Source organism: Notothenia coriiceps, unplaced genomic scaffold (assembly GCF_000735185.1).
Source record: "Notothenia coriiceps isolate Sejong01 unplaced genomic scaffold, NC01 NC01_scaffold00022213, whole genome shotgun sequence".
NCBI lineage: Eukaryota > Metazoa > Chordata > Actinopteri > Perciformes > Nototheniidae > Notothenia > Notothenia coriiceps.
In genome coordinates, this window is record NW_011354914.1 from 321,130 (window position 1) to 332,283 (window position 11,154).

General features: G+C 44.4%; 1 protein-coding gene across 6 annotated transcripts in view; it reads left to right on the forward strand.

Moving 5' to 3' along the window:
• Window positions 1–4,805, forward strand: part of pald1a (phosphatase domain containing paladin 1a) — a 57,309-nt gene extending 52,504 nt beyond the window's left edge. For all 6 annotated transcript variants that reach the window (XM_010780884.1, XM_010780885.1, XM_010780883.1 and 3 more), the window contains one exon: window positions 3,115–4,805. In XM_010780884.1, coding sequence (XP_010779186.1) covers window positions 3,115–3,264 — 150 coding nt within the window. In that variant the 3' untranslated portion in view covers window positions 3,265–4,805. The remainder of the gene's footprint in view (window positions 1–3,114) is intronic.
• The last annotated feature ends 6,349 nt before the right edge of the window (window positions 4,806–11,154 follow it).

The window sequence follows — 11,154 nt, forward strand, 5'->3', positions numbered from 1 at the left end:
ACCAACAACCAATTAAATCTTGACCGACCAAAGAGTCTTTGGCCGACTAACCTTTGGTCGACTAATCGGGGGGCAGCCCTACACACCTGTGAGGTGGGATGGATTATCTCGGCAAAGGAGAAGTGCTCACTATCACAGATTTTTTTTCAGATTTGTGAACAATATTTGAGAGAAATGGTTATTTTGTGTATGTAGAAAATGTTTTAGATCTTTGAGTTCATCTCATGAAAAATGGGAGCAAAAACAAAAGTGTTGCGTTTATATTTTTGTTCAGTGTATGTGAACGCCCTCTGTTCCTGAGAGATTACATGTCATATCTTTCCCTCTCCATCTCAACCTCCCCAACATCCTGTTTTCACCATGTCACATTTGTCTCATGTTTTTTGAGACCGCTGTGCTGTGGAGTAGATGAGTCAGGTTAAATATCCTGGTTAATAGCTCCAGCCCTAGTGGGAGTCCCATTCACTGACTAATGGTTCAGCCGATCCCACTGAGTTGTTCCCAGAGAGCGGTCGTACTGTACAGCAGTCATGCTGGCAGCCATCCAGGAAAACGTCAAAAGCAAACATGTTGTGCTGAAAGGTACATCAGTGTATGTGTTTATGTGTTCATTAAGCTGAACTAAGATGCCAAATAAAAGCTGGATGATTATTTGATCTTTGTTAGACCGCTGACAAGACTGAGGCCAGCTTTAAACTTGTTACGTGATATCTGTTGTACTTTTTGAATTTGCCTTGTCAGCAAGTAGCCAATCTGGAGCGCACTCTGCGGTGCCTTGTGTTTATTTCTGCACCAGGCTGGCCAGCTAGGCAATAATCATTGTTAGTGAAAGGGATATCTTGATACTATTATTCCTGTTCATTGTTCCATTATGTCCTTCTCAGCATTAAACATGACATGAAAGTGCATTTTAAAATGAACATAATCACGATCCTTTAGTGTAAAATTAAAAATCCACCAATAATGCCCTTATTTAAACATCCCTTCCCTCGCTGAATTTTCTCACAACATGTTTCAGACTTCTTGTCAGTCTGAGACGAAGAGAGGGAGGGTAAATTGGCAATGTGTCTGAGGCCACGTTACGCTGAGTCATGCCCTGAATGTCTTCTGGGTTCTTACAAACCAGTCAACAGCTGCTGTTTACTTTTTAAATGGGTTGTGATGAGAAAGTCAATACACAGATCGATGGATTTGACCTTACACTGTATAAGTGTGTCATATGCTCTTCTATCAAATGTATTGTCTGGAAACACCAGGCAAGCATGATTTCTCAATGTCCTGTCCTTCAGGGTAAACTGTGCAAGCTGTGGCACTTCTAATGGGGTATTCAATCTTTAAAGATTTTGCTGGGAAGTCAGTGTTCCAGACTTTTCCCCTGTATTTGTTTGTATTGTTTAGCTTTATGGCCAGCTGTTTCTGGTTGTCCGTGGTGCTTCCCATCAGTCCTATGGTGTTTGAAAACCTGAGCAGAGCATTAGTCAGTGTGACATGCTCTGTAACACAAACACTGAACTCTCTCTCTCTCTCTGGAGGGAGAGACATCTTGCCGTTTTCCACTCTCTCCTCATTCATTCAGCTATGACTGAAACAAAGACAAACAGAATAACATATACCGTTTCCATGGTGTTGTTCCCAAGTGGGCACACAAGTACAATATTCAGATATTGTGTTAAGTTTGTACACGTAGTTCCCTATATTTCAGTGGTAAACACTTAACTTGGGTCGTACATATGGATGTTCTCTTGAATATTCTCATGAATATTCTTCAATTTTGTTTGTACATTCACTCCACCGCTGCTACCATAAAGAAAAATTGTTGATTCTTAAGGTCGCTATGACACATGTACAAAACATGTGTACAGCTGCTCCTTAAATAACTCATAATGATGCAAATGTCCCTATTGTGGGACTACTAAACAAGTATCTTTTGTAATCATATTATTTTATTGTGCAAACAAAATGCTATGACACACTCTTCGTGCTTGCATCTGCAATAAAACAATTAACATGAACTATGGAAGAATATTTCTAGTACCCTACTGCTGAGGGATAATGTTATCGCTCTTGCTTATTGCAGCGCAGGGTAACCTATGTATCCTGTGCAAATACTAAATAGCAATTGTCCTTTTTTTCTTTTTATCCTACTTGTTTTTCTGAAAGTAAAATAAGATGCATTTCTTTAGATTTCTTGTTGGAAAAGAGCTGTAGTTGGTCGACTTTTTGCCACTAAACTTAAATAGAGCTGTGATTCCAGTGTTCAAGTGCTCTGTTGCAATTTCTAGATTAGCACCCCAACACCTTACGGGTGAAAGATTTTTGATTAAAAAAAATGAATGATAAACCATAGAACCACCATATAATTGTCAACACTGAGTCAGCGTTACCAGACAGTAAAAATGCATCATGTGACCTAAAAACCTGGCATGGTGGAGGGTGCTAATTTCATTCCCTGGGTGCTGCCAATACATGTATATTATTGTAATAAAGGAAAACATTGGGGAATTGTGAGCAACTTGGAAGCATCAGAGCCCGATATTTCCTGATTTTGGCTATCAGTTATAGGTTTTTCCCCCAAAATGCTAGATCCTACATTTTCCACGATGCAATTCAGTGGCATCTTTTGCTTAGTAAAAGTCTTTCTCCTCGGAATAACCAGTTTGTAATGCAAGTGTTCTGATTACTTGAACCTGAGCTGAGATGACCTTGATGAGATCTCCATGAACTTAACATTATTTCTGAGTCTTTAGAAAGCTTACTCCGAACTCACAGAAGACAAAAATTCTTTTGTAAGGAAGTCATTTTTGTAACCAGTAGCTCAAATTGATGTGTAAAATCAGAGGAGAGCTCCTGTACATAAAACTGGGTCACAATATCGTTGTTTTTTCACATGGTATTTTTACTAAATTGAAGGCTCTCAATACTTCTACCCCTTCTTGTTGTTTCCAAACCCTACAGTAGCTTCCTTTTGTTCCACTGTAACAGCTGCACGGAAACCATCAGATAACATGCTGAAGAAGTGGTGGTCAGAGTGTTTGTGTGGTCATGACTAACAAATAAAAAAGCCTGGCTGGCTGTGCTGCCCGTTCATTAACATTTCGTGTGTTTCTGTGGTAGGTGGCCGCCAGAGCCGGAGTTTATGACATCCTCAACCAGCTGGGCTTCTCAGAGTTTGAAAACCCGAGGGACACGCCGCTGGCCAGGCTGCGCTGCCGCTGGCAACAGCAGAACATTCAGTCACTTCCTTTCCGAGGGGAGTTCATCTGAGGGAGGATCACTGTGAACGCACCAAAACAGTACTCTGCTTTTCAGAATAAAAGACATTAACAATAGTATGCCTTTTATATTTACCCCTGTATCATGCATATCTTCACCTTATCTGTTGTTTGTTTTATTTCTTGTTTTTTCTTTCAAACAAACCTGCAATGTTAAAAACATTTTAGCCATTTCAATTTTGAGTTTAGCAGAATGTTGCTCCTATATTAGAAGTTGATATTTGTGCCTTTGCCTTTTTTCTTAATAAATGGTAGACCATAGAGTTTCAATGTACTAATATTTAGTTATCTTTTTATCTTTTTTAACATGTATTCACTTTTGAAGTTGAAACAGCCCTCAAAGACTCTTGTTTGAACAAGGAGAGTTAAATGCTGTTATGGAGGAGAGGAGCAAATTCGACTGTGTTGTCAGCCAACAATTTTGGTTGTAAGTCACTGTTTGCTGTCGTGTGACCTGATATCTTTCTTGAGCCCTGTCCTTTTTGTCGAAGCACAGCTGTCATCAGGGGCTGTGCAATTGTTCCACTTGAGGTTTTTGCCATTTTGAGAGGGCTCCCTGTGTACATATGAAAGCTTTTATTTAAAAGTGTCTTTGAGTTTTCCTTTATCGGAGCTTTGCAAGTTTTTTTTTAGCAAGAGCAAAACACCAGAAATGTGTCAATATAATTATTTCTACGTTTTATATACTGTACACATGTCATGATACAGGTACTAACAGTACATCATGTCAGGATTTTAATGTTAGTTTCATTTGACTTTACAGCTGTTAATGTGTATGTATTAACTTTTTTTTATGACAAGAAGAACCATGCAATGATAACGCCACTTCCTAAAGAACATAAGATGAGATATTGTCTTTGTATTCCACTCATTCTTCTTCCCTGTTAAAATATGGCGCTTACATTAGCCACAATGCTACCTGACCACTGACCGTTTTCCCAGAGATTCATGTGTGTTATGCTTGGTAAATATTCCCTTTAACAACTGTAGCTCATGTGGCAAGTGGAAAGTGGCATCAATGGAATGAGACAAATGCTGAATGATTCACTGAATTCACAGGACAATCAAGTATAATTGCATTGCAAGCCAATCGGGGTAGCATTAGACCATCGTTTTCTTCACGTTCCAATTTTTGTTTAAAAGTCCTATAACCTTTTTGTATTATTGTTTTGATATTGTTTAATGTGTGTTTGGTTGTAAAGTAGCTCACAGTGTGCTTTAAAAAAAACATGAATCTGGCCTTAAAACCAGAAAGATAAGCCAGAAAAGAAATTAAAAAAATCTTTCCTCCAGATGCCTCTTATTAATACTTTTCTTTTGTCAATGTATCAAACATTTGCACTGTATATAATTGATTTAGACTATTTGAGAAATTTAAATGGAAATTGTGCAGGTTTTCATACCTTAACGTAGCTATGCTGTCAATTTAATGTTTTTTAAATAGAAAAAATGCATTTGCCATCTTTCACTGCATGTTCCAATTATTTTCTTTTTTGGGGGTTAAAATAAAAAAATTAAAATAGATTTAACAGCCTTTGCCTGTTTTTGTTATCATTTTATTATTGGCCTTATGGAAGAGTGGATGGATTTTCTGACCATGGATATATTACACAAAACTGTCCACTATGCAATGTTTCATTGAAGTTTCCGATACAGCAACGGAGCCAAATAATTGTCTCTTCCCTCCTTGGCTTCCTGTCTTTTTCCTCCTTATCTCGGCATCATCTTTTGCTCTAGATACGCACTGCTAAGAACCTGCTCGTATATCCGGGCGGCCTCTTTGTTTTATGTCAGCGCCAGCCTCAGAGATCAGACCAGGTTATGAGCATCAGGCAGCACGCATTTACACTAAACAGATGATTCATTGTTAGGCTGAAATCTTAACATATTCCATATACAGTAATAAAGAGCTTAGGCAGATCAAAAGACTAATCTGAGTTACCTTTTGATGTGGACAGGTAGGGTCTTAATTAAAAAAAAAAAAGATGGTCAATCTCACAAGAATGGAGGGCTGTGTTGGGATTAAAAGCCCCCGCACGGCACATCAGTGAAGCTCACTTGGCTTTGCTGGCCTGCTCTGAAAGGTTGATATCCCAGATCACTTCCCGTATTGTAAATGCATAGCAGGCTTATCTTTGGGAGCACGGAAGTTGTTAGGATTTTATCACACCACAGCCTATCCTGGATTATTGTAAATGGAAACCAAGTGGTCAGGATTGAAACACTTCTTTTTATAGTTTGTTACACTTGTTTCCTTTCCACATCATCTCAGTTTATGGGGCTGCTTTATCCTTCTTTGTTAGGTGTCTGGGAGATTTATTAGATAAATGCTCTGCAACACACACTTTTATACAGCACAGAGTCTGTTTCTCCACCAACAGACAAATTGGTTAAAACAACATTGGGCTATGGAGAGGGGCTATTCAGTTGCAGCATGTGGCCAACTTGACTCCGGGTCAAGATAAGCTCAGGACATGAGGACCATGCTTGGATGATATAGCGGCCCCTCGCCTTTGAAATGCTTTCCAGACTCATTGAGATACTCCCCAATGTGAAACTCAAGCTAGCGGTTCTGAAGGATCCCGAGATTACGCTGGACAAAGAGTGGCATTGAGAGGTGAGCAGCGAGAGGGGATGTAATGAACTTCATGTTAAAAGCTTCCCTCTGGAGATGAGAGAGCTGCTCAGGAGAGGAGGCATGGTGCCGGTGTGAGGGGTGTATGTGTGCACCGCCGTCCTCTTTGATTGTTCTTGTGTGGATAAAGGCAGCATTACAAACACCTCTGAGACTCATACATGCTCTCCGGGATTAAACATTATTAGCAATACGGTGAAAAATATCTTTAAAGGGATGTTCTTAAATCTAATATACATCCCTAGGCCTCAATTGACTGTGGGCAATAATAGGCAATTCCTGATAGGCCAGGTATTACACACCCGACTGAGCAAGATAATGAAAAGGCTCCACTAGCAGGATAGAAAATATTGATTGAATCGATAGAGCTTTTAAATGCTTTTTTTTTTTTTTACCTCCATAAATATATCCAATCAAATATTCCTATTTAGATGTCCTTGTATGAAGAAAACGTGATTCATTATTTTGTATGAGCTGAAGCTGATGAAGTTAGCAGAGGCCTAATGGAGAGCCACTAATGAGTGAGTCATAAAAGTAGCAATGCCTGAACTCTGGTTGTAAATAGGGGTTTGTGTTCAGACATTGTGACGGACAACCATGATGATGGCATGCTTTACAGTAGCAGGTGTCACAGATTGTTACCATGGAAACATCACTATTTTGGTGGTTGACCTTGAGGTCTTATAAATAGGTCTGTATTTATTTTTGCCTAGCTTGCATTCCACTAACCTATGGCCCTTGGTCTCTGGCTATTTGAACAGCGTTGTTGAGGAAAAAAAGAAATATTCATTTAAAACTCGAAAACTTATAACTTCCTAAAGACCTCTGACTTAACTTGAACTTGCTCTGACAGACATTAGATTTGCCTTGGACTTGAACCTTCAAAAACCAACCCCGAGTCAGACTTATGACCACCCAGTTGTATATGTATTGAAGGTAAAAAAAAAAGTGAATAACAATCTTGTAATGTACATCACATTTTGCAGCAGAGTCTTAAAATCTATAAATCAATTTAAGTGGTAATTGTGTTCAATCAACACTGGTCACAGGGTTCTGACAGATATCGTCAAAAAATATCTCTCCTGCAAAACCTGGTAACCAACTGTAAGATAAGTGTATGAATTACAACATTTTATTTTACCAAATGGTGATAATGGCTAAAAATGTGTTAAAGGAGTGAGTGAAAAGTAAAAATAGGATAACTTGTTTTGCTATAACATCTGTCTTGAACTCCAAAATCCAGGGTGAATATAATCTACATTTTGTGGATCAAGATGAGGCCTAAGGCTTTATGTTGTATATAAATGACCACATGGTGGCGATACTGCTGGGCCTACAACAATATATATTTAATTGTTTATTAGCCTAAACAAGGCCACATTTACGAACAACTGGAGTAGTTCTCATTCATAACACTCCGTTCGATGTCTCACTATGGGATGCGCCTCATCGCGGAGCAATCAGAAGCATCAATCTCATTACGCCAATTCTGATTGGCGGGTGATCTCGACGTCATCGTCAGGGAATCCACCCCCTATAAGTAGCTTGCGCCACGACGCATGCTTCATTCAAAAACCTCTTCTCGCTTCAGAGCACATCTCTTTATCGGCAGCCGCGCAGCTTAACTGTCCACAGACGGAACCAAGCTATCCTAGCTAAATTCGGTCGACGGACGCTCGCGAGCTACCCTTAGATATAACACACCAGTTAGTACCACATTCGACCTCACCTTTTTTCCTTTTCTCCGGAAATCAAGAGGTAAGGTTTTGACTTCAAGCTAGCTGCACACCACGCCGCTAGCTTGTCTCCCTCGCTATCGATACCACAACGGCGAGGACGTTTTCTTCTATTCTCATACCAGAGAAGAAAATAATTAAGGGCTATTAACACACCAGTTAATACCCCTTTCGGAAACAAATCTACGCCGTCGCTTTTCTCCGGACTAAGGACGAGTTGTTAGATTTTTTTCCCCCGGCAACTTTCCTGCTGAGAGCGGGCCCTCTCCACGCCGTCAACACGGCAGACAAGATGGACGCCTCTCTCCCTCACAACAGAGGAGCCGGGAACTCAGTTGCAAGGCTCTGTGGATCTCGGACACAGACACTCACCAGGTCTGCTCGTCCTGCCTCGGGCTGGAACACGCCCAGGAGGCTGTCGATAACCCCGGCTCGTGCGGGCATTGCTCCCGCATGTCCCGAAAGAGCCTCCGCCAACGGCTAAAAACTAGCCTGGCGAGATGGGACCTCCTCACGTACTCTGACGCGCCGGATGGCTATCAGGACACGAGGACGTTCCCCGCTAAGATTGAACCCCGCACTGTGTCGGTCTGGGGTCCATCAGCGGTGGCAGCTGCAGAATCTGAGTCCCACCCTGTATTAGGGCTGGGTACTCGTAGCGGCTAGGGACGTGAGACGTGGGGACCCCAGACGCTTAAATACCAAAGTGGCCGGCTGGGATCCAACCATGGCCAAACTAACGTGATACCCCGGAGTCAAGAAGAATAGTGGAGAACGAAGAGGATAGCCTCTGAGTTCCTGCCTCTGAATTCGGAAACATAAGCAGGAGAAAGTATCCTCTTCACACGATCAACTCCAGCCTTGACAATGCGGGAAGCGATATGGCTGCTCTGCCGGAACCAATAGCACACCAGCTTCGCCCTGTCCTGAAAGCGTGGACCTGCAGGCCGTGTCAACGTGCTGCATCCAGGCTAGAACATCTCCATGGCCCGAGAATGGCCAAGGAGACTTCTAGGTCCCGCGTACGAGGGGAAAAATGTGCGCACCAAGCAGCCGAGGAGAAACGAAGAAAAGATGGTAGATACTAATCCACGAGGCAACTCCTTGACGGTTTTTTCCAGAGTTGCCTGGATGAGGTGTCCGGTCTCGCTGGAGAGACCGTCCCTCACAGTAACGAGCCATCGAGGGTGCTCCGTCCCTGGACTGTGACGGTATGGAGAAGGCTCGGCCTGCTCCGCATACCGGGCCCAATGGAAACCGCTGGTGGCAGCTCACCTCTCACTGAGGATGGCGCTCTGCCACCGAGCAGCGACCACGCTGCCGGTGAAGCGGACGACTGCAGTCCCACGCTGGCGGTCGAGCTCTAACCAACGGCCGCAGCCGTTTGTCCCCGCAGGCCTCAACATCTCCTCGCTGCTAACTTGCCTACCCAGGCCAGAGCTCTGAGGGATCTGGCGAGCGGGTCTGGGCCAGCCCTTATGGGAGACGACTTGACAGCGGTAACCGGACATTTTGCCTCTGGGTAACAGCCCGCCACCCTACGACGGTCCTCACGGCAAGCCCCCGGCCCGAAATGCCCCTCACCCTGCCTCGTTTTATGATACTGAGGCAGAGCCCGACCCGAGTCCCCAGCCAGGCAGGAGAGTGGGGGGCGAGCTGGGGCGGCAGATTCCGGTTCCCGGCAGCAGGCGCCGACCGACCCCCAGAATCACTCGAAGCACCTGCGGGAAGAGAAGGCAAGCGAAGCAACCTGACCGGCCTCCCTCTTCTCCCGCTCTGTGACCAGATCTTGCGTTCCTCGCCAGTCCAGATGTGTTCCTGCCTCGAGGAGATGCCTCACGCCATCCTCAAGTGCACAGATTACACATACCTGTCCCAAATATTGTTGTTTTTGTTGTATAAACCCCATTTCCGCTGAACGCAATCCAGGTTAACCAAGGGCGCAGTCAAAAAATGAAAGAAGAAACAATAAACAGTCCGCCTATTGTTCCCCTTTTTGAGAGCAGCTACGGCATCTCCTCCAAAACGGCGGACATTGAAACGGGTCCTGTGGAAGGCACCTTCGCCACGCCGCATGCTTCAGTGGGCGACAGGGGGGTTTTTAAACGCCATGCGCGCGAGTGGGCCGTCAGGGGTTTTCGAAGCCACCTTCGTCACGTGGCAGACGCAGATGACGACTGGGGCTTGGAGCCCTCCGCTGTCACGTGCAAATGCAGTGTCAGCTGTGGGGGCTCTTGAAGCCCACCAACTATCACGTGCAAGCCGCGTTGGCGGATGGTGCTGTGAACCTCTTACTATCACGTGCACAACGCAACGTGCGGCTGGTACTGTGAACAGCCTCCACCATCACGGTGCCAAACGCAGTGATGCCGAGGTGTTAAAACACCCACCACCCACAAAGCATGCGCAGTGTCCGTGGGGGATTGTTCGATTAAGGTACTACAGTGCTCCGGGACCAATAAAGGCCCGCAAGGAACGCGACCAAATTGAGACTGATGGGTGGGAGACCAATGTCCCCATGCTCTGCTGACTCTAAAGAGAAATCACAGGAGATGTTCGAGGCCTACGGCCTCCGACCCAATGTCAGCCTCTCCCTCGTCTCCGGGCATTCTGTACTCACAGGCCGCGGAGAGAGTCAAACCGTTTTCTGAGAGAGGAAATTCCTCTAAGATATAGAACAGGCTATATCCTGTGATAACCCGTCGAACAAACGTTCAAGAGCGGGCTCTCCATTCCAAGTATTTCCGTTGTTCAAACGAAGGGGAACAGACCTCGGCAATTTGAGATTGTCTGAGCTCCAAGCAGAATTATCTTAAAAGAACCGGCTCAAAAATGCTCCACTTCAACCTGGGAAGTGCATGTTTAGCACATCAGCATATTAACCCCACGACAGGGAATCTGTTGACTTACAATCTCAAAGGATGTCCCTTACAAGTGCGGACTGCTTCTCTTCGGTCTGTTAATCAGTCCAGGGAGTGTTTGGTACCGATGGTACGGAAGCCGCGAATAACCCCGTTAAGAACAACAGGGTTTCGCCCTGGCACCTACAATGTACGACCTGGTTTGCTTTCTGAGCACAGTCCAAAACAAGGGTTATTACACGGACAAATGTCCCCGTAAACACCTGCTCGACCTGAGGTTTCCATCATAAAACACCGAAGGGAGCAGTTTGTTCCAGCCCGACGTACTTCCCCAGAGGGGGTTTCAGCACTGGACAGCTTGCCCTCAGACTGGAACCCCCGTGCGTCAGTGCGAGCGGAAGAGTAGTGGTCCACTTGAGATTGCGTAAAATGGCACTGCGCCCCGCCGGCTCGCACCCGACTTGAACAGTAAGGGGGCATGCTTATGGGTCTGTTCTTATCGAAAAAGAAAAGGGCCCCCGATCTTCCACGGACGCATGTCTGACGGCCTGGAGAGGTATTTCTACAAAAGTCGACCTTGAGGCCGGTCTTCTGGAAAACAGGAACGCTCCAACGGTCGGCCACGTAAATTACCTAGATGATTTAGCGGT